Raw genomic sequence first — 22,539 nt, 5'->3', positions numbered from 1 at the left:
AGTTTGTTGAACCTAATGTAGATAGGCATTTATTTCCTGCACTTCTTATCTTTTGTTTCTTGCACCTCCCATTTTATTTGTGTAGAAAAATATCCTTTTCACCAAGTCTTAGCACCTACCTTTTCCCACCCTAACACTTCCTTCATTTGTGTCACCCAAGCCCCACCACATAAGTGCGACACTAGTGAAGATTTGTGTCATATGTTGAGCCCCCACCATGGACGACTTGCATCAATGATAGTTCCTCCCTCCTTGAACTCCAACACCCTCCTAAGAACGATTATGTTTGACAAGATGTCTCAAATAATTATTAGTTTTTTTTACTAATTAAAAAGTTCATTTAACTGTTCGATAAACAAATTTTTTTAGTAGTTTCTAATCTTTTTGAAACACTACTTGAAATAACATTTTTTAAATGTTAACTTTTAACTTCTAACCTTTTATATTTTTTTTCTCTTTATCCTTAATATATTTATCAAATTTCATACTATTTTTAAAATAAATCATGATTTTATTATTTTTCAATCATTTTACACTTTTTAACTATTTCAATAATTATTTTTATCAAATACTTATAATTTAATAAGTTAATTTTTCAATTTTCAACTACCAATTAACTTTTCAGTTAATTTTGTCAAATATAATCAATAACTCTATCTGCCACCACTGTGCCTCACCCAACATCATCGCACCACCACGTGCCACTATAATACCTTCACGTGGCTCCTCCAACACCATTGTAAAGTGTCAGGCTTTGGGGATTAGGTTGTGGGGGCTGTTGATTTTGGTGAGTGGGGTTGTGATGAAGGTAAAGGGGAATGGGTAAGGGTATCACCTTATTCCGGAATGTAAAAATTACATTGCAGAATTTAATTTTACATTATGTAATTGCTATTCTGGAATTTAACTTTACATTACGTGTTATTTCAGAATGACCATTCCAGAGTGTGGATTTCTAGTAAAATGAGTATTTTTGTCCATACAAAGAAAATGGGAGGTGCAAGAATCAAGATGCAAAGTGCAGAAAACAAATGCCAAGTAGATAGCAGAGAGCCCAACCCAATAGCAGAGAGCCCAACCCAACAGAGAGCCCAACCCAACCCAATAGCTAAAGCTCTAAGCCTTCGCCTTTCTTTTTCCTTCCCGCCAGTCTTTTGCAGTTTCGCTTCCTTTCTTCCTTCCACACTGTTTTGATTGCCTCGTAAGTCGCGTCGTTTTCTTCTTCCTTCACTTACTCACTCCATTCGTTACCTATTTCAATTCATTCTGAGTTCTATCTAGGGTTTCCCACACTCTTCATCGCAGGAACGATGGGGGAATCCAGTTCTAGGGTTTCCCACACTCTTCATCAACCCACCGCAGGCATCGTCAAGCGACTTCGACTCGAGAACTTCATGTGCCATTCCAAACACGAGACCGAGTTCGGAAACCACGTCAATTTCATCACCGGTCAAAACGGAAGTCAGTGTTTCTTTTCTTTTTTAATACACAAACAAATCTGTTTTTTTTTTTAATATTCAGTGTTTGTTTGGCTCTGGCCTTTACAGGTGGTAAGAGTGCAATCCTAACTGCACTGTGTGTTGCATTTGGCTGTCGAGCCAAAGGGACTCAAAGGGCTTCCACTTTGAAGGATTTCATTAAAACTGGCGCCACGTAAGTCTGCCATTTGTTATCATTGGATTGAATGATCAATATTTGTTCACATTGCTCATAGAATTGCTAATGTCTCTATATAGTACTGCTGTCATCCAAGTTGAAATTCAAAATGAAGGAGAGGATGCTTTTAAACCTGAAATATATGGTCCTGTTATCATTGTAGAACGTAGGATATCTGAATCCACAAGTTCTACTACTTTAAAAGATCACCAAGGTATGTTGCCTCGTGTTTGTACTTCTTTTCAGTTCTAAGCTTTTTACTTACTGCTATAATGTTTTAGTTGACCGCACATTAATTTTCATGAGATATAAGGCCCGTTTGGTGTAGGCTCTTAATCAGGTCTCCAAACATCACTATGAATTCAAGTGAATGGACTAGATTTATAAAGGCTAAGGAGAAAAAGAGGAATGATGATGCTTTGCAAGTTGACAAACTTCACAAGAAAATGCATTTAGTTTTTTAATTTTAAGAAGTCATGTCAATAAATTTTTCGAGTACAAAAAACTTGGGTGACCTAGAGTTTTTTCCTTAAAAAAAACTTCATCCTCAAAGAGATAGAGGTCATCAACCCCCTTAGCGCTGACAATCCTCCTCCTCGAACTCAACTCCTGAAAAGCGAGTAGTGCATTAAAAAATAGCCAAACAAATTAGGTCATGTGTCAATTTACTGATGGAATAACAAATTTGGGACATAAAGGACATTGTGAAGATTAGAGATTTAGATTAGGAATGGAGTCAACACTAGCCATAGTAGAAAAGGTGCCATTTGCAATTTTGATCTTTTAGGACTGTAATTCATCTTGTTTTTGCAAAGAATGAATATCATTATTTTACATTGTTGACAGGAAGGAAGGTTGTCAGTCGGAAAGCAGATCTTCTAGAAATCGTTGAACATTTTAATGTAAGCTTTCTCTCCTATAATACTTGTATTAATTGGATGGAACATCTTATGAACTTGTTCTTATGCTTTGCTGCTGCATTGTAGCATGATGAGAATTTTAAAAGTGTATTATTTTTGGCATGCTTGAATTCCAAGTTATCTTTACAAAGGTTGATGTCTGGGAAGAACTGATGTACTTATAAGTTGTGATTAGGTCGTGAATAGTGACCTATTTTATTTAGCTGTCTTAGTTGAATTCATTGTGCAAAAGCCTCTGTTGCATATGCATGGTTAAATACTTAAATGTTAGATCCCCTATCATTGCATTCACTTAATAACAAATAAATCTTCAGCAATGCCTTTATTTCCTTTTTTTAGAGATTTTATTTTTCTTACAACTTTTCTTGAATCTATTCATTTTGCAGATTGACGTGGAGAATCCATGTGTAATTATGAGTCAAGACAAAAGCAGAGAATTTTTGCATTCTGGGAATAACAAGGATAAATTTAAGGTTATCTCTTCATGTTGATACTGTTGTTTCAATAATCCTTACTAAGAAGCAACACTGACACTTTATTTATCAGTTCTTTTACAAGGCCACGCTTCTTCAGCAAGTCAATGATCTTCTGGAAAGCATTTCCAATGAAATAACTTCTGCACAATTAGTAGTTGAAGAATTAGAGACTGCAATAAGGCCCATAGAGAATGAGCTTAATGAGCTGCAAGTTAAAATTAGAAATATGGAACATGTTGAACAAATATCCATACAGGTTCAGCAGTTAAAGAAGAAACTTGCATGGTCATGGGTTTATCATGTGGATGAGCAACTGGAGCAACAAAATGTAAAGATTGAAAAGTTGAAGAATCGGATACCTACCTGCCAGGCTAAGATTGATCAACAACTGGTATGTCGACCTATGTGCCATACTGTATTCTTAACATGAATCATAGATTGTATACAGTAGAAAATGAAATCTAGGAATTTCATCGGGTGTTTGTTTATAATTCTCATTTTTGGCAAGAACTGCTAGTGGCTTCTACATTGAAAACTTAAAATCTAGATGGGTTCATGATGGATAAGAATTTTACATATGGTCTTGCTGAATATGTGGTTAGTCGTAACTCATAGTATGGTAATTTGACTGGTTTCCATTTTCATCGATAAAAGTGTTTGTTAGGACCTTAAATGAGAATATGGCAATTGGTCAGATTGCAAACCAGCAGCATAAGCCTATGGTATGGAGAGTATAGGTCTGGAAGAATAAGATGCAGGGAAATAATGATGAGGTGGCGAGAGAGAAAGGGATGAGCAAATTATGTGAGGGGTTTTGTTATATGGGGATCGTGTAGGGAGAAGGCATGTCTTGGATCGATTACAAGCTTATGATACCATAATAGAATTCAGAGAAAAACAAACAGGATAGAGAACGATACTGAGATAAAGTGAACTGTAAAACTATCATTAGTTCAAAGTACAGAGAGTGAAACCTTATATGTAAGCTATATGACTCATTCCTGAGTCAGCAACTAACAAACTACGTGACAAACTAAATAACTCTGTAACAGAGGAAATGTAAAGGAAATTACAATGAAATGAAAGTGTAATGTAAACTTAAATGTACATATTTACATAAAGTGAATATCTCTAATACAAGATAGTATTGGATATTATCCCTATATTCTAACGTAAAATGTTATTTGTGAAGGCCTTCACTATGAATACAATTATCGTCATTATCTTTTATTGCTATTTTCACTGTTTCTTTTTTTGTGTATATTCTATTAGTGTTAAATTGGACTCTAATTTCTTTTGCAGCATTTAGTTGAAAAGTTGGAGGAAATCTGGTCCAAGAAGAAAGAGGAAATTAAAAGTATGTTTGCAAAGACATCACAAGTTAATCAAATGAAGGAAAATTTAAACCAGTCTGTGTCCATGGTATGTTGGAAGTGGGTGGTCTTACTCCTAATTCCTCTTTTGTCAAATGCTTTTGAACAATATTTACATGAAAGTTTCATACTGCAATTTATACTCCTAATTCAGCTATATGCTTGTCATTTTACTTGAACTAGTTGGTCTGGAATACTTTCCATTTTAGTACGACTATTTTATACATCAATTGTTATCATGCTTTTGATTTTTATTACTCATACTTCATATTCTGTCTGTTACAAATGCATCTTTCTCCATGAAGGCAAAGAAAGAAGCATTTGAACTTGAGGGAGACTGCAAATGACTATTATATATTTCAATAATTATCTTGTTTTTCATTTTTATTACTCATACTTTATATTTATATTCTGTCTGTGGCAAATGCATCTTCCTCCATGAAGGCAAAGAAAGAGGCGTTTGAACTTGAGCGAGACTGCAAATGCAAAACCAGCAACATACAGAAGATGGTTAATCAACTTGAAAAGCTTAAAAAACAAGTACAGGATATCCATGATCAGCACGTAAAAAATTCTCAGGTTCTCCAAGTTCCTGGCTTCGGATAATATTTTTAGTTTATTATTCTTATTCCTTATTCTTATCTCTGCCACTGCTTTGTTTTATTTGTGGTGTTTTTATTTAGTTTTTCAATTAATTTTGTGAAAGTGTCAAAACATGTGATTCTTTTCTTTGTTTAGTGAAACACTTCCCTTTCTTCATTGGTTCCTTGAATTCTTTTTGACAGCTTTTAATTAAATTTGGATATTGTTGGAAAGTCGCCTTATGGGGTTTATGAAGTTGAGTTAAACCGTAAGCCCAATTTCTAAGTTTTAGAAATCTAATAGATCATAGTCAGATCATAGAAAAGAAGAAGGAAGAGAAGATAAAACTTCAAAAGAAGAAATGGGAAAATATTATTGGGTAATTGATTTCTGAGTTACAACACTCTATTTATAGAGTTAGGAAGTTAGTTACAATACAGTTAGGTAGTTAGGATTCAGTTAGTTAGTTATGACAACTGTCAACAGCTGTCAATAACTAACTTTACAAACTGACACAGTGTTGTGCTAACTAACCACAGTTATCCTACTAACTACTAACTTGAGAGAGTGCAGTTGAATACTGCACCTCTCTATACAATACTCTAATAGACTTAACTCCTACAATATGAATCAAATTGTGAATCCAAAGGCTGATTCTTTGAATTGAGATTTGAGAAATATTTGCTATTGAAATAAGAACATAATACAGAATTGGATCCAAAAAGAGGCCCAATAACTCTTTTATTCAAGTGAACAAGGTCAACATGACCAACACAAATACTAGTGTAACTTCAAGAGCAGCCTAGCATCTTTGAGAGAACCCTGCTCTCCTAATGAACCTTTAGTGTCTAACCAACTGACTCTTTGCTATTTCTCTTTATATGCATTTTATTTACATTTTTCAGTTAGTTCCTTTCTATTACTTATTAAACTCCCTCACATACCCCTTTACTATTGGGTGCCTATCATTGTCTTAAAACCTATAAGATTTTGAAATTTTGCTGTTTTAAATTTTCTTTCTTTTCATGGCAAAATAAACTCTTACTTTTATGTTTTACCCATCTCTAATGGTTTGTAAACTTAAGTATGCTTGTGGAAAATGGGCAGTTGAGTTTATTAACTTGGTGGAAAAATGTGCTGTATTTTTTGGTTAGTACATTGTTGAAGGAATTATGATGTATGACATATAATATATTTATTTATATATGTTGTATTCAACGTCAACTACCTATTTGTTAGTTGTTACTGTTTCATTTGCTTGTTTATTTTTCATAACCAGTATCAAATTATCTTTAATGTTTATCACTCCTCCTTTTGGTTGTACCATGGTTTTGACTTTTGATCTGCTTCATCAATTTGAAATTGCTCATATATGATAACAGTGCCATTTCCTTTTTACAAAGAAGTTCAATGCCTATCATTTTTCATAATAATGCAGGCTGAAGAATCTAACATGGAGGAGAAACTGAAGGGGCTTAAAGATGAGGTTCATGCAGCTGAGTCAAAGCTGAAGAGGTTATGATTTTACTTGTGTGGTTTCTCATATTTGTGTTTTACTTGAAATTGAACTTCCACTTCCTAATAGTCCTTTGTTGTTTCAGATTGCAAGAAGAAGAAGCTTTGTTACTGGATAACATACATAGGCAAAAGGATGAAATCCGAAAGATAGCTGATAAGGTGTGCTGTTTATTAATGCTTTCAAATTGTGTAATAATCCTTATTCTCTCTTTGGTTGCTTGTAAACACATTTATATTTATGGTTTCGATTTTAACCTCAATTAAAATTTGAGAATTGTTACATGTTCTTTACATATTCTACTAGATTCAGAGATTCTTCTCTCTGTTTGATACTCACCTCTCTCTCTCTCTCACACACACACACACACTCTGCCTTTCTGCTATCTTTTCACTGTTACACTTCCTAATTTCAACCATTCGTCAGAAATGGTTCTTTTGATATAGAAATTAGAAAATGGTCTGATCAGAGAAGTCATTGCTTGTTTCTGAATCCAAGAAGCTCGGTCTGGACTCCAAACCTGCAGAAAATAATTTAAAATATGTTTTACAGAAGTATCTAGAGTTGTTATGACTGTAATTTCAATAAAGTCGATCTATATAATTTGAGCAATTGCTAATACATGTACTTTAGAATTCATTTAATGGTCTGTTGTGTGAAGTTGAAGAAATTCACCTTTGAGACATAAGCAACATTGATTTAATGCATTATATTGTTGCTACTCTTGGCTCAGATGTGTCCCACCTTCAAATTTTTATTTATTTTTTCTGATTACGTGGTGCTGTGCAAGATCTTCTGATGCAGAGTTGTTTTTTTAATATCTTTTTGAAGCTCATCAGTTTTTGAAATTTGTTTATTGTAAGATTCGTTATATTAGTTTAATTCATCTGCTTTTCATAGATCGATGATCATGAAAAAAGTTATAAAGATTTGATGTGTCAAATTCGTGGTCTTCAACAAAATCAAAGCAATAAGGTATGATGAATCTAGCATTTTTTTTTTATGAAGCTTAAAATGTTGGTTTTTCGTTTTTCATTTTTATGTATTTTGTTCATTTCCATTAGATCTATTAGACTAAAGAAATCTTCATAAAAATTCTTTGCTTTAGTGTTGCTAAGGACATTATTTCATGACTAATGACTTTGACAATCTTATTCTGGAAGCAGATTACTGTTTTTGGAGGAAATAAAGTGTTAGATTTGTTACGTATAATTGAGAACTACCACCAAAGGTTTAAGATGCCTCCAATTGGTCCCATCGGTGCCCATCTGGTAATATAATTTGTAATGCCTTCTTGTCATATCATATATTATACATTGCTTTCTCGGTTTATGTAGAGTCTGTTGATTTGAATCAAATGATGTATCGGTCTTTGGATAGCTGTTGCCCTCTTCTCAGTGGAAGAAATAGATGAATACACTGATATAATTATATAATTTTAATTTCACTTGTCAATGTTTTTCTCCAGTGTCTCATATTTGGGATAAGATGGTTTATTCGATTCTTTTTGGGTTTATGCCCATGGCTTTTTCTATTGGATTTATTTGTTAGACATACGGTATCAGATTTTGCATTTCACTTTTTTCCTTGGTTTTTCTGGCCCTAAGATTTAGGGGTCTCCTGCTCTGTAATTCTCTCTCTCTCTCTCTCTCTCTTCCCCTTTTAGAATTTAGATTCAAATATATTCTCACTTCCCAGGCTGTATTAGTTAAACTGTGCAGGTGTTACTCCTCCGTGTTTAATGCTTTTTATCCCAATTTTTCTAATTGATGTAATGCCATTTTCAAGTTTATTTCCTAGCTTTGTCAGTTAATTAAACTTTAGGCGGTTGCTTAATTGCCACACTAAATTATTATTTGACATTGCTTTTTATGGTTTAGCAGAAGTTGCTTAAAGTTGATAAATGGGTGTTGCATGTTAATTACTTAATTGCCATTCAAATTATTATTTTGGATTGTTTTTGTGGTTTATCAGAAGCTTCTTCATGGTAATAAATGGGCACTTGCCGTAGAACATGCTATTGGGAGATTGCTCAATTCTTTTATAGTGACTGATCATGCGGATTGTCGTCTTCTGAAACAATGTGCGAAGGAAGCACACTTTGGTCACCTTCAAATTATTGTTTATGATTTTTCAATCCCAAGGTAAAGTGTTAGCTCAATATCTCTTTGCCTGGCTATGTTCTTTTATGTTTCATATTTTTGGTTATATCTAGTTGTGATCTTGTTCTTTTACTTTCTGGTATAGGTTGACGATACCACAGCACATGCTTCCTGATACAGAACATCCATCAATTCTTTCTGTCTTACAATGCGAGAATCAAACTGTGATTAATGTCTTAGTGGATCATGTAATTGACAAATCTTTGCCTACTGAAAGTAATATCCTATTTGAATGATTTTTTATTGCTTATTGAAAGGAAATTAAAGATCTTTTGAGACTATGTTTTCTTTATTTTGTTCTTTCCCATTCTTTACTTAGTGTTGTTCTGGGACTGGGAGGATATCTTATCCCCCTTATTTTAAATCTTTTTTGTTATAAACTCTTTTATCTGAAGTTATATATATATTTTTTGAGCTCTTCGTCAATCATGTCAATTATTAACTATTGTAGCATATTAATTATATCCTCAGTTAGCTCCATTTGTTCTTAAATTGTTATAGACATTTATTTTTTGTGGAATTCTTTGGCATTTTCGGAGATTGTTGAGTAACTGAGTTTTACCTTTGTCCTTTGACTTGTTGACTTGCTTTACTATATCTGAGAGAAGAAAAAGAAGCCAAATTCTTGTGGCAATTTTATGCCTCTCTTTTGTGTATGTGGTCCGTTTGTAATTCTCAAATCTTTAAGAGATCTCTGGACGAGCAGTTGCTTCATTATTATATAATATTAAGCTTTTGGCTTCTACTTGGTTTAAAGGCAGGTGTTTTTATGGGTTTCTTTTAATGAAATGTTAGACATTGGGTAGCTATGATAGTCTTAAGTCACTAAAATATATAACTATGTTTTTTTTTTGTAATCACAAATACGTTTTTTATTGTTTATATTGAAACACAACAACTAAATGTCTCCCAAAAATTACATGGTTTTTATTGTTTATATTGAAACCCAACAACTAATTTTTTTCCCACCAGGTGAGGACGGTTACAGGAATTAAATGATGCCATGATGTTCTATTTGGAATCATGTTTATAGATATATGGTTGACCTCTAAATCCTTCTTAATGGTTTCACTTATAGCTTTCTTTTGTCTCCCCCTACCACTTTCCATAGGGCTACCCATTATTGGATTTACTTAACTTACTGGGACTTCTACTAGTCTCTTTCATGCATACCCGAATCAACTAACGCAAGATTTTACCATTTTTTCTTTGGTAGGTTCTAGCCAACTTTCTCCACAATGCATTCATTCCTAATCTAATTGTCTAGTATGTCTGTTGGAAATATGACTATTTTAGGAGATAAGAGCTTCTTTAATGTTTTCCTAGTAGGCAAGATACATGGTATAGCTAGGTTCAATGCATCTTAGGAAGTAGTGGTATCTTAATTGCTCTATTGTAATTTTTGTTGACATTAATTATCTTTGTAATTGAGCTCTAATTTTCTGTTATTATCTGGTGACTTTCTCTTATTTCCCTGCTGTAAAAAAAAGAGTTTCAGGTTTATTGTTAAACATTTCTAATATGTTTATTCCTTTTCTAGGGAAATGTTGAGAGACAAGTGCTTGTTAAGGATTATGAAGTTGGGAAAGTGGTTGTCTTTGACCGAAGGATTCGAAATTTGAAGGAGGCCTATACAGAAGATGGATGTAGAATGTAAGTCAATGTTAATTGACATTGCTATTAATGTGTCCTAGGTGCACTTCTTGTTGTGTAGATAGATAATTTGTTACTTACTAGAGAATCATATTTATGCAACACATTTGAGTGAAATACACAATTGAAGTAAAGTTCTACATTTAGAGATGACAAATTGCTTTTTTACCAGCACTTGGGTTCCATTATCTATTGGTTGAGTTTTGTGTTGAACTGTTGAGACCTCGGCATGAGAGTTCTTGCAGCTTCTGGGCCATGGTCATCTCTTGAGTGCCTCTCTTGTGTGTTGGGGTTCCTTTTCTGATCTTTTTACTTCCTATGCAAAAAAGATAAGGTTATTTATCTTAGTTATTATAAAGCTGCTGTCTTTCTTGCAATATGCATGATTAGTCAATATTCCTTGATATTATCTTAAGAGCATCAGTGATAAAGTGTTTTGGGATTCAGTCCCTGTTGCTGCTATGCTCCGAGGCACTACTGATGTGTTGAAATACAACACTTGTCCGTGAGGATATGTTCTATTGGGAAAAATCCAAGTCCTACATTGGCTAGAGATAGTGCGAAGATAGAGTATATAAGTGGAGGGAAACCCTCACCCTATGAGTTAGCTTTTGGGGTTGAGTTAGGCCTAAACCCACATTCTAAGATGGTATTAGAGCCTATCCTAGATCCATTCAAAGGGTCACCCACCATGTTATCCACACGCCAAGCTCAAAAGTGCTTGGACGTGAGGGGGTGTATTGAAAAAAATCCAAGTCCTTCATTGACTAGCGATAGTACCAAGATAGAGTATATAAGTGGAGGGCAACCCTCACCCTAAGAGCTAGCTTTTGGGGTTGAGTTAGACCAAAATCCACATTCTAAGATGTTCCATTTTTTTGCAATACCAAAAGCATCAGTATGTATCCAAGTTCCAACCCCTTTCGTCGATTTGGTACAGAAGTTTTAGTTTGGAATAGTATGGCTCAAAGCTTCAGACTGTTGGAAATTTCTACTGTATGCATGTAAAGCCATTGCCAATAAGTTAGGAGCTGGGTTTCCTAATCTAAGTTCTTTTTAGGTTTTGTCGAGGTCCAGTGCAGAATTTTCTTCAACCAAATATGAGGCGAAGAACTGGTCGTCTTTGTGGTTCTTTTGAAGATGAGATTAAGAAACTTCATGCTGAAGCGTCTGATGTAAAAAATGAAGCCAATGGCTGTAAAAATATTAAAAGAAAGGCAGAGATCAAGCTTGAGGAGCTTGACAAGAATATGAATTCTATCAAGGTAAAATATTGCTTAAATTGTTATATAATTGAAATGTTTTTTTAAATACCTTCTGAAATAAATTTAGCAATGTTGTACTGCTTGAAGAAAAGAATCATTGACTTTTATTTATTACCACAAGATAAAACTATGTTTCATGCTTGAAGAAATCCCATAGAACTAACTCCATTGATAAGCTACAACCATGATTGCCACAAGGCCACAAAGAGAACATATTGTAAGAGGACCTTAAAATATTTTCTGTCTAAAATTCTAAATCCTCTAAAATGTAAATGATATTAACAAAATATACTAAAATGGCTAAGATAAACTATGTTTCATGCTTGAAGAAAAGAATCATCAACTTTTATTTATTGCTTTTAATATATTCCATATGTACTTATGTGTGCTTCATCTGTTACTTTTTTGTTTTCTTTCTTCGTAGAGGCAATGTGTAGATGCAGATAAAAGTTTAACTTCTAAGAAGCTAGTGTTGGAGCAGGAAGAAATGGATTTGTACACTGCTAAAAATAGTGCAACACCTTTATCCTCTGTTGATGAGCTCATTGAAGAAATTTCAGTTAGTTCTCTATTATCCATTCCATTCTTAAACTAGACATTCTACTTGTTCTAAGCAGTAATGCTAATAGTTTGGTGAAGGCACAATCATGCCGTCAAAACTATTCTGTTTACTTTTTTTTTTCTTTTCTTTTCATGCTTTTTTTTTGGGGGGGGGGGGGGGGGGGAGATGAGGGATGAAACTTTAAGGAGGTTGTCTTTTGCCCTACACCTCTCTGCTAACGGTAGGTAACAAGAACAGAAGATTAGAAAGAATAAAAAACCGAAGACAACCTTACATCAAGGCATTTGTTAATATAAGCAAATAATAATTTTTTTATAAGGAATAAACTTATAATCGAATCTATCTAATGTGAAAATAAATGAGTTGCACAGTAAATTTTTTGCGACTGCTTTTGACTTGCACTCAAACTGTAGATGCATATGAAAATATTAGAGAATTTATAACATAGGAAGGGTATTGTCGTAAAGGATTAGAAATAGTAATGAAGTCAACTTATCAATTTGTTAAATATGGAGACATCAAAACCAAACAATTACGTACACTTGACTGGAATTGTAGAGTTGTCTGAAACATGCATCTTGGTTCCCTGAGGTTTTTTGCTATACCTAGTGCCAAAACATGCTACTGGTCCCTAATGCATTTTGCAAATGTAATATTTTGTTTCTAAGTTTAAACAATGTTTTATTTTAATTGAACACTAGGAGATCCAGAAAAAAATAAAAGACGAGAAAGTCTTGTTGGAAGGCCTTCGGCAAAAGGAGTGTGAAGCAGCAGGAAAAGCAGATGATCTTAAAGTCAAATTTGACAAACTGTGTGGTATGATATAATACTAGTTATTTGCTTTATGTGAGTGTAATCATATGCAGTTATGTTTATTTAATTGTAGAAATGTTATGTGATGCGTATTCTATTGGGTTCCATAAAAATGTAGAATCAGCGAATGGTGAATTTGCTTCCTATGAGAAAGCTGAGAGTGAACTTGTAGAAATTGAAAAAGAAATGGATTCAGCAAAAAAGGTTTTATCTTTTTTGTTAGTGAAAACCTGAAAATATATTCTATCCTTTTGTTTTTAAATTGCATTGACTTTTTTACAAATATTTTACAGGCAAAGGATCATTATGAGGGTATCATGAAAAACAAGGTCCTACTTGATATTGAGGAGGCAGAGGAACACTATCTGGAGCTTACAAAGATGCGCAAGGTGCATTTTGATTTAGATTAGTGATGTAAATATTTTAGATTGAACCATCATTTTATTGATATGCTTATCACTTTTTCTATTAGATGTGAAAGCAAGTGTTTGGTCAATGAACTGGACCATAAGTTTTTAGCTTGCTCCAAATTACATACTGAAGTGACAATGAATCCCGATTAATATAAATATCCTGTTACTCCTAATGCTGTAATGCAAGCCCTATTCTTATTCTATGCCATAATCCATCAGAAGAGCGATGTTCCTGCCGGAGGAACAGAGGCCAAGAGAAGCAGTTGAAAGAAAAGATAATATGTCAGTTCAGAGGAGCAAGGCATTCCCATTGCATATTGGACAAGGAAGCACCCTTGAGAAGCCTGATGAACCAAAACCTTTTAGGAAGATAAGAAAACAAACCTGTCCCATGTTAGTTGTGTAGGGAGAAATATGTGGCTATAATTCAGGGATTTTGCTCCAGCTGGATACTCGAAACTGCCATAAGAAGTGCACTACCCAAAAGAACCTTTTATCCTTTTTAAACCTCTAGCAGATGGAGAGAAAAAAACAAGCTTCTTAGACATATATCCAGCTATCTCTAATCTGCACTAGAGTTTGTTTATTGTAATATCCTTCAGATTCACGTTCTGTTTAGTATCTGTAGACCCTGGATTTTTAGGCAATGATTTTGTTTGTCAGTCTAATTGGGGTAATATTTTGAATAGTGCAACCTTTTTTATAATTTATATTTTGCTTATCTACCCCTTCCTTTGGTTCTTTCAAATTTATTTGTAAAATGTTATGAATTGAAAGATCATCTTGCTTATTATTATATGAGTGCTGTGTGTGTGTGAAGAAATCTGCTGATAACTTCACTAAGTTCTTAATGCCTATAAGTTATGGGATTTACATATGCATTATGGGATAACTCAGTATGTAATATAACTCATAGAAGATGCATTAGTATCTACATCTTTCTGATACCAACCTTTGTTTAAACTGCAGGAAAGTGTTGAAAAGGCTTCCATAATTTGCTCCCTGAATGAACTTGATTCATTAGGCGGTTGTGAAGGGAATACCCCAGAGCAAATCAGTGCACAATTAGAAAGACTAAATCAGACAATTAGGCGTGAGAGCCAAAGGCATGACATTATAATATTGATTCACATTGTCATGTTGTTATGCTCGAGCAGTACTTCTGTTTGTATGTGTGTCTTTATAATGTTTTTCTTCCTTTTGGGTTTCCCTCTGTAGGTACTCTGAATCAATCGATGATCTCAGGATGCTGTATAAGAAAAAAGAGCGTAAGATTATAAAAAGGCAGCAAGTTTACAAAACTCTTCGACAGAAATTGGATGTATGTAATTTTTGGTTTTGTTTATTCTTACCATAAATGCAATTTTATGGGTATTGTTAGATAAAAGGAACCTGTCTGCATTCACCCAAAAGATTTAGCTTTTGGATTAGTTAGGATGGGCCTTTGCTGCCTCGGCATTGTCCAGTGTCCGCATGATAGGACCCAAAATTATGAATAGAAAAACTGGGATATAATAACACTGAACGAGCTAAAACAGAGGAATAAATCCCTGTTACAGTACAAGATTTGGGAAACAGTAATGGAAAATGAACATTGGTTGGAGCACAGCTCCAATGGAAAATAAGAAATATAGACTATAGGAGCCCCCTTTTCCTGATGAAAACCCGTTTCTTTACTCAGCCTGGCCAACCAAATTACTCTCCAGATGAATGATGCTCCCGACCAATTTCCTCTCCCTCCAATGTACTCCCTTCTCTCCTCTTGCTGCTTGATTCCCGTATCCTCCCCTCCAACCTCCCCCTGCCAGCTGTCCATTCTGTTATGCCCCTCTTCTCTCTCTTCTAATTCCCTCTCAGTTGCTGTTACACATTTCTTTCTTTCATACACCAACAGCTCTTGTTTCTTTGGCCTGTTTCCCCCTTTTACTATTCCTTCAGACCCTCTCCTCCCTTTTCTTCTATATACTTGATATAGGGCCTATTACCGCACTTCAAACCCTAATGGCTCTTGCATTAGTTTTGTTAAATATAAAACCATTCATGTGCTTTCACCCAAAAGCTTAGGCTCTTAAGATAGTTGGTTGACTTGTTTCATGACATATATTAATTCAACATATTTTTTTGCTTCTATGCACTGTCTTCTAGGCTATAATAGTTAGAATAAAAGCTAATATAAATTAATATCTTTTGGGGGAGAGTAATCATGAAACTGAGTCTCCTGATTTAGTGGGATAGCAATCAAGAAACTGGTTCTCCTGATTTTTTTAGTCAGTTGGGTCTCTTGTAGTTATCCCTTCCTTTTTTAAACTGTAATTATGACAGCAAGATTATAGCCTCTAAATATTAGGATTAGTCTCGTATATAACATATACTTGTAATATCCTTGTACTCATTATTAGAAAATAGTATTAGTTCTTAATCTCCTTTTTCAAGTGTGATTAGACTTTTTTTATTAGTTCATTCTTCATTTGTTGCAGATGCTTTTTGAGGTGATTTTTTCCCTTGTTTTAATGCTTTTTATGGAATAAATTTTCGTATCTTGTTTCAGGCTTGCCAGAGAGCCTTAGAGTTACGAAAGAGAAAGTTTCAGAGAAATGCAACTTATCTGAAGCACCAGCTTTCTTGGAAGTATGTCTTTCACCATATATCATCTTGTAACGGTATTCCATTGTCACAAGGATTTGTTTTTCTTCTAACCTTGACTTCTTGAAATCATCTTCATGCTCAGATTTAATGGCCATTTGAGAAAGAAGGGGATTAGTGGACTTATCAAAGTTAACTATGAAGATAAAACCTTAATGATTGAGGTAAAGTTACTCTTTGTTAAAAATATTTCTTTGCAACATCTTTTACCCTGCCTTTTCTAATATGCAAAATTTTTATAGTTATTTTTTTTTGTGAAGTAAATAAATACTAATTTGTGTTATATGTTAAGCTTTAGTCTGTACTTGGTGAAACATGTTTCTTAGATTTCAGTGTGTGACTAAATTGTTTCCTTATTTTAATTTTAATTTATTTCTTTTATTTATAGGTACAAATGCCACAAGATGCATCAAACAGAGCTGTTCGAGACACTAGGGGGCTTTCAGGTTCGATGTAGAATAATGATGAATATGCTGCCATCATAGGATGAAAAATGAAGATATATATTTTTGTTGGATAAAATGTATTGGTTCATTTTGGTTCCTTAATTTCCAAGTTTCAAAGCAGATGGACAAGGGAAACAGTCATTAGGGTTTAGCCTAGGAAAAGGGAAAAGAAAGAATGAAGGCTAACAACATATTAGATATTAAGATGTTTCTCTCAGATACTGTTACCCAATTCACCTTTTTATATTAATTTGGTTCATTACTAGTACTACTTGTGCAGGCCCAAACCCATTACTAGTCAGACTTGTAGCCCTAATGTCTTCTAATGGCTTGCATAATCTCATATCTGTCAGTCTGCATATGCATTACTTTATTCTTGTATATAAATATAAACTAGTCATAACATTCCTCTAGTGATTGAGTTTTATTTAACTGTTTGGCAATTTATTTAACACGTCATATTTTACAACATTGTCATTTTATGTTGTATGTGTATATTTATATATTTTTTGATAAACAGGTGGCGAGCGCTCTTTTTCAACATTGTGCTTTGCATTGGCGCTTCATGAAATGACAGAGGCCCCTTTTAGAGCAATGGATGAATTTGATGTCTTCATGGTATATTTGTTTGCTACGATTAATTTAGCATTTTCATTGTTTTGCCTTTATATAGTTTAAATTATAGTGCTATATTTTTTGTTGCTTACATATGCACTGCAAAGTTGTGCCTTGTTTTGCCTTTGTTACTTTGTTTTATATAAAATTTAGAAATCTGCTCATGAAGTTTCCTACTATGGGATTTGGATTTAATCTTCAGGATGCAGTAAGCCGAAAAATCAGCTTGGACACCCTAGTTGATTTTGCTGAGGCACATGGATCACAGTGGATATTCATTACTCCGCATGATACTAGGTATTTGTTTCAATAATAGACATGATTATTGTTGTGAAGACATTCTTGTGTTGTCTTGGGCTTGTAAGTTTTAAGAACTGTACTGTACTATACTAAAATATATTACTTTAAATAGGTTTTACGAACTCACAAATATAATCAAAGAAAACAAGAAAAATAGAAAAAAAGGAAATTCTATTATTGATGACTGCAAACAATAACAACGTTGAGAATTCTCCTACCGGTGGTTTCGTGCACATTAAGCTTGCAGTATGTATATATAGCAGTGATTTAAAAAAATTTAGACCTAGGTCTCATGATTGTTGGGCTTGGGCATTTGAGTAGCCTAGTTCATTGAAATTTCAATCTAATGATAGGAAATCCCGTCTTGACTGTATTATTGTTGTCTAAATGTGCAGCTCGGTGAGGGCAGGGGACAGGATAAAGAAGATGCAAATGGCCGCTCCACGTTCTTGATCGTTTGTAATTTGCTTAATTTATGGCATCGGGAAACCCTATGAAAATGTATTTTTTGATTCTGCGTTTAATCATGTCCATTCATTTGATGATTATTTACTTCAACTTTTTATTTTTTGTTGTGGCGTTTGTGAGGGGCATGCTTAAGGCAGATTTATACATTTTATTTATGTAATGTAAATATGTATAGGTTAATCGTTCAAAGTATATTCCAGGTAAGTGCTTCGCTTTGATTGGTGAAAAAAAAAAACATAAATTTGCCTTTCAAATAAGAAATTCTTGTGTACTTCAACAGCACTCTCGATATTAAATCTTTTCTGGTGGAATCAAATCTTGCCACCATAATATATTCAACTGTTTAGAGTTCAAGAAAGCAAATATAACACATGAACACAATTTGAGACATTTATTTTGTCAGTTTTTTTTTAAGTTAATCTTATATTTTGCTCTCCTTTCTTCAATTAGAATTGCTAGTGATTTTTTTATTTGGTGGAGAAAAATAGAATTATTAGATAAAATAGAATGTAATAATATTTGCTTCTTTCATTATATAATATCTTATTTCAAACAATTTTGTTGATAACTAATGTCATTCAACAACAAAAACTGACTAATAGCATTTCTTATATTAGTCCAAATATGACCTCAAATATTAGCGTGTTAGCGTATGGCTGTAAATATTTTTATTACCAAATTAATTATATTTTTATGCTATAAATTAATTATATAAATGTCTTAAAGATTTAATTAAAACTATTTTAATTGACCAATATGGTGGCTAAAAAACCAATTGGTCGATTGAACGGTTTCCTCAACATGTTTCCACTTAGCCTTTGTAACAAACAAAAAACGTCTTCACAAAATGAAAAGTTTAGATGGGAATTCACTAGGATATATAGGTAATTAAATTTACCTAAAATACATTACAGTAGGAACAGGTGTAATATTTATTTTCCTCTTTTAGCTTTCAGGCGGGGTTTAGTTTAGATGCCAAGTATTACTCCATGCTTTTATTTAATTTTATTATCAATTTTGATTTTGGAATGAGATGTGATTTCTTTCGCCGAATATTTAATAAGTAGAATATAAATCATGTGTTAGCAACTAACACTATTTTATTTTATTTTGTAATATTCTTTCTCTCTCTAATCGTATTTGTTGAGAGATTCGTAATGACAATTTTAGTGCTAAATACCACTGTTAATCAATTAATAACCCTCCTTGAACTAGTTATGAAAATCTAACAAAAATGATCTAATATATTGTTTGTTTTTAAAGACCTAACAAGTAACAATTACTTATAAACCGAACTTTTCACTTAACCCTGCCGTTACTATGTTATTGTCCAAACTATAATTTATACCAAAATAACAATTTTTTTTTTTACCTTAAAATCGAGTAACAAAATCAATAAACAAAAGCTGGAAATTTTTACTGGCTCTCTTAGAACGATGATTACTCCTCCATTGGTGGCTTGCGAACGAGTATCCGTGTGACCGATTCAATCCAAATAGTCTCTGATCTGTAAAGCCCAAAACGCCTATATCCCTATCAATAGTCCCTTTTCATATGAGGAAAAAATGATATAAAGAGGAAAGCAAAGTCCTTCCGAAGAAGTAATTTTGTCTGTTGTGCGTTTATATGCCGTTAGAAGCAACCACAAGAAAACAAAAAGCAGCACTCGCAAGATTGCAAATATTCAAAATCTGAGTCCCACAAAGAGAGAGAGACCATTTCCGTTGGCGTTGGCTTGGCTCCTAAAAAGCGCGCAGTAGAATTCAGTAATAAACAACAATACACAATAAACTCGAGACTCCGACGCTGCACCAGGAAAAGAAGGAAGCAAAGCTCAGAACGATGTCGTTTCGGTGGGAGAACGAGAACCCTAACCCTAACTCTCCGTTGAAGAAACGTTGGTCCCTAAACCAAATGGTAATGGCGATGAAGCTCCAGTCCCTCTCTTGTTCTCCTGGCATCACCGACAAAAGCAACCCTATTCTCTCCCCATTCCCACTTCCTATCACCGATCGAACCCTTCTCTTATCTGACGAGCTTCTCCTCAAAATCATTGCATTAGTCTCCGATTCCTCCACTCAGCGAAACTCCAACTCTCTGGTCTGCAAGCGCTGGCTCAACCTCCAAGGCCGCCTCGTCCGCTCCCTCAGAATCTCCGACTGGAACTTCCTCCTCTCCGGCAGACTCATCCACCGCTTCCCCAATCTCAACCACGTCGACCTGCTCTCCGCCGCCTTAATTTCCCCCAAATATTCCGACGTTCTCTTAACAAACCGAGTCATATCCATGCATCTTAGTTCAGACTCTTTCCCTAATTGGTGCTTCTGCGAGGACAACATGCTCCCCTTCCAAGTCATCGACAACGGCCTCACCTCCCTCGCCGCCGGCTGCCCTAATCTGCGCCGCCTCCATGTCATCGGCGCCACCGAGATCGGCCTCCTCACCGTTGCCGAGGAGTGCTCCACTTTGCAGGTACTCGAACTGCAGCGCTGCAGCGACAACATTCTCCGCGGGATCGCCGCGTGTGGGAATCTGCAGATTCTGAAGCTCGTTGGGCACGTTGATGGGTTCTACAATTCGGTGGTGTCTGATATTGGGTTGACTATTCTTGCTCAGGGGTGCAAGAGGCTCGTAAAGCTGGAGCTTAGTGGCTGTGAAGGGAGCTTTGATGGGATTAAGGCTATTGGGAAGTGTTGCCAAATGCTGGAGGAGTTGACCTTCTCTGATCATAGGATGGGTGATGGGTGGCTCGCTGCGATTTCCTTCTGCGAGAATTTGAAGACTTTGAGGTTTCAGTCTTGCAAGAGGATTGATCCCAATCCGGGTATGGAGGAGTATTTGGGCTGTTGCCCCGCGCTTGACCGATTGCATTTGCAGAAATGTCAGTTGCGGGATAAGAAGAGCGTTGCCGCTTTGTTTTCTGTGTGTAGGGTTGTTAGGGAGATTGTTATTCAGGACTGCTGGGGATTGGATAATAGCATCTTCAGTTTTGCAATGATTTGCAGGTAATTGCTTGCTCATGTTCTCTTTTAGATACAACTTGCTATTATGGTCCTGTCTGAATAAACTTCTCAATAAACATTTAAAATTTGTACATGTTAATTTTATCTGTTGAGTTTATTTTCTTATTCTGTTAGTGCTTATTTACAAGTTTTTCCAGACAGTGCCATACTCTCTTATGTCTGTTTTTCATTAACTGATCTTGAAATTTCTTTAGTCATGTAGGTATATATGAATAATAATAGGATTCTAGCTTCATTTTTATTTGTACTCCCATGGGTAATCATTAGAAGTTTGTAAAGTGCAACTAACTTTTGGATACAACGTGGTTGAAGTGGTTCTCTGTTCTGCTATAATATTCTGGATTTACTAATATATTTGAAACCTACGGCTGCAACCAATTGACATTGAGATGCATATATTTATAATTAAAGTTTTGTTGTCTTTTTCAATCTTGTTTTGCTGTTGTTAGTTGAGAAGCTATGTGGATTATGGAAGTGCCTCCTCCACGCAGTTGGAATAGTTTGGGATTTATGTATGAACTGATGGTTGTTGTTGTTCTTTTTCAGGCGGGTAAAGTTGTTATACGTAGAAGGGTGCTCATTGCTAACAACAGAAGGTTTGGAGTGTGTGATTCATTCGTGGAAGGAGCTTCAGAGCCTCAGAGTAGTGACATGTAAGAATATAAAGGACAGTGAGATCTCTCCTGCGCTTGCAACCTTGTTTACCACTCTCAAGGAGTTGAGATGGAGCCCAGATACCAAATCACTTCTTCCATCCGGTGTTATGGGAAAGAAAGGTGATAAATTTTTCAAAAGGGCACGATAACTAAATCATATCTAGGCCATTATCTTAGAATCAGATTATTTTCACTGACATCAGTGGAAATTGTATCAATTTATTTGTAATCACTTTATAACGGTTAACTTAGATGTTGACAGTGCAAGTTTGTTCTTTTCTTTTGTTATCTTCCATTACTCCAAGGAAGAAGCCTAGAGATGTAATAATAAATAATATAAAAGTCTTAAGCAGTTCACTCGTTGTTGAAATTTGGTAGTGTACCTTGTTCCCTTGCATTTTTTTTCCTCTTTGACAAGGTGTACTTGAGGAAACCATACTACCGTTATCTGTGGGCCAGTTATGGCACTTTAAGATGCTTTGAACTTCTTATGATTATTCACATGTCAATGTCATGCAGCACTTAAAAGTTGTTAATGGATGTAGTTTGGAGGTCTTTATTTCTTAATACGTTTCTCTGCACAACCATGACGGTTCAAGTAGAATAATTGCATCATAAAGCATACTTTTTTTTTGCTGTATCATAAAGGATACTTGAACGCTATTTTTTTTTTCTTTTTTTTCAAATGTCTTATTAGTAGAAAATTAATGTAGATAGGGACGTTTAATCTAAAAATTTATGCTCGAGGAATTGTTAATACCAATTAATTTAAATTTTCACAAGGGAGATCCCAGGAAAGGAAACCATTAGTATGTGATTGGATGGGAGATTTTGGAATTCTAAAGAATTTTAAATTCTAAAAATTTTAATTGCTTAAATTAATTTTTTTTTTCATTTATTTTGGATAAAAAAATTAATTTTCTTCATTTTTAAAATCTTATGTTCGGATAAAACAATTAAATTTCTTCAATTTTAAATAAAATTTTGTAATTTAATT

At 34.5% G+C, this 22,539-nt stretch overlaps 2 protein-coding genes across 4 annotated transcripts; both read left to right on the top strand.

The window, feature by feature from the left end:
- The first annotated feature begins 1,049 nt into the window (after positions 1–1,049).
- LOC100816916 (structural maintenance of chromosomes protein 6B) lies at positions 1,050–18,052 on the top strand. Of its 3 annotated transcripts, none has more exons than XM_003534358.5 (29): positions 1,050–1,201; positions 1,306–1,461; positions 1,548–1,653; positions 1,737–1,870; positions 2,503–2,558; positions 2,963–3,049; positions 3,123–3,443; positions 4,355–4,474; positions 4,870–5,004; positions 6,446–6,522; positions 6,609–6,684; positions 7,424–7,498; positions 7,690–7,794; positions 8,498–8,667; positions 8,771–8,873; positions 10,226–10,338; positions 11,399–11,603; positions 12,028–12,162; positions 12,867–12,981; positions 13,097–13,182; positions 13,272–13,367; positions 14,361–14,497; positions 14,610–14,712; positions 15,940–16,019; positions 16,120–16,198; positions 16,423–16,480; positions 17,001–17,098; positions 17,298–17,392; positions 17,791–18,052. In XM_003534358.5, exons 2-29 carry the CDS (start codon positions 1,311–1,313, stop codon positions 17,846–17,848), a joined length of 3,174 nt encoding a protein of 1,057 aa, XP_003534406.1. In that variant the 5' UTR covers positions 1,050–1,201; positions 1,306–1,310; the 3' UTR covers positions 17,849–18,052. The 3 variants fall into 3 exon arrangements, with proteins under 3 accessions (XP_003534406.1, XP_006587701.1, XP_014617829.1); XM_006587638.4 differs by having other exon boundaries at positions 1,128–1,201; positions 1,282–1,461; XM_014762343.3 differs by lacking the exon at positions 1,050–1,201 and having other exon boundaries at positions 1,208–1,461.
- Positions 18,053–19,345: 1,293 nt separating this feature from the next.
- On the top strand, positions 19,346–21,912 carry LOC100812650 (F-box protein At5g07670). The gene is made up of 2 exons (XM_006587637.4): positions 19,346–20,868; positions 21,433–21,912. Exons 1-2 carry the CDS (start codon positions 19,706–19,708, stop codon positions 21,689–21,691), a joined length of 1,422 nt encoding a protein of 473 aa, XP_006587700.1. The 5' UTR covers positions 19,346–19,705; the 3' UTR covers positions 21,692–21,912.
- The last annotated feature ends 627 nt before the right edge of the window (positions 21,913–22,539 follow it).

Source organism: Glycine max, chromosome 9 (assembly GCF_000004515.6).
Source record: "Glycine max cultivar Williams 82 chromosome 9, Glycine_max_v4.0, whole genome shotgun sequence".
In the NCBI taxonomy this organism is placed as follows: domain Eukaryota; kingdom Viridiplantae; phylum Streptophyta; class Magnoliopsida; order Fabales; family Fabaceae; genus Glycine; species Glycine max.
The sequence above is the reverse complement of the archived record's forward strand: the minus strand, read 5'-3'. Positions and strand labels throughout refer to the sequence as shown.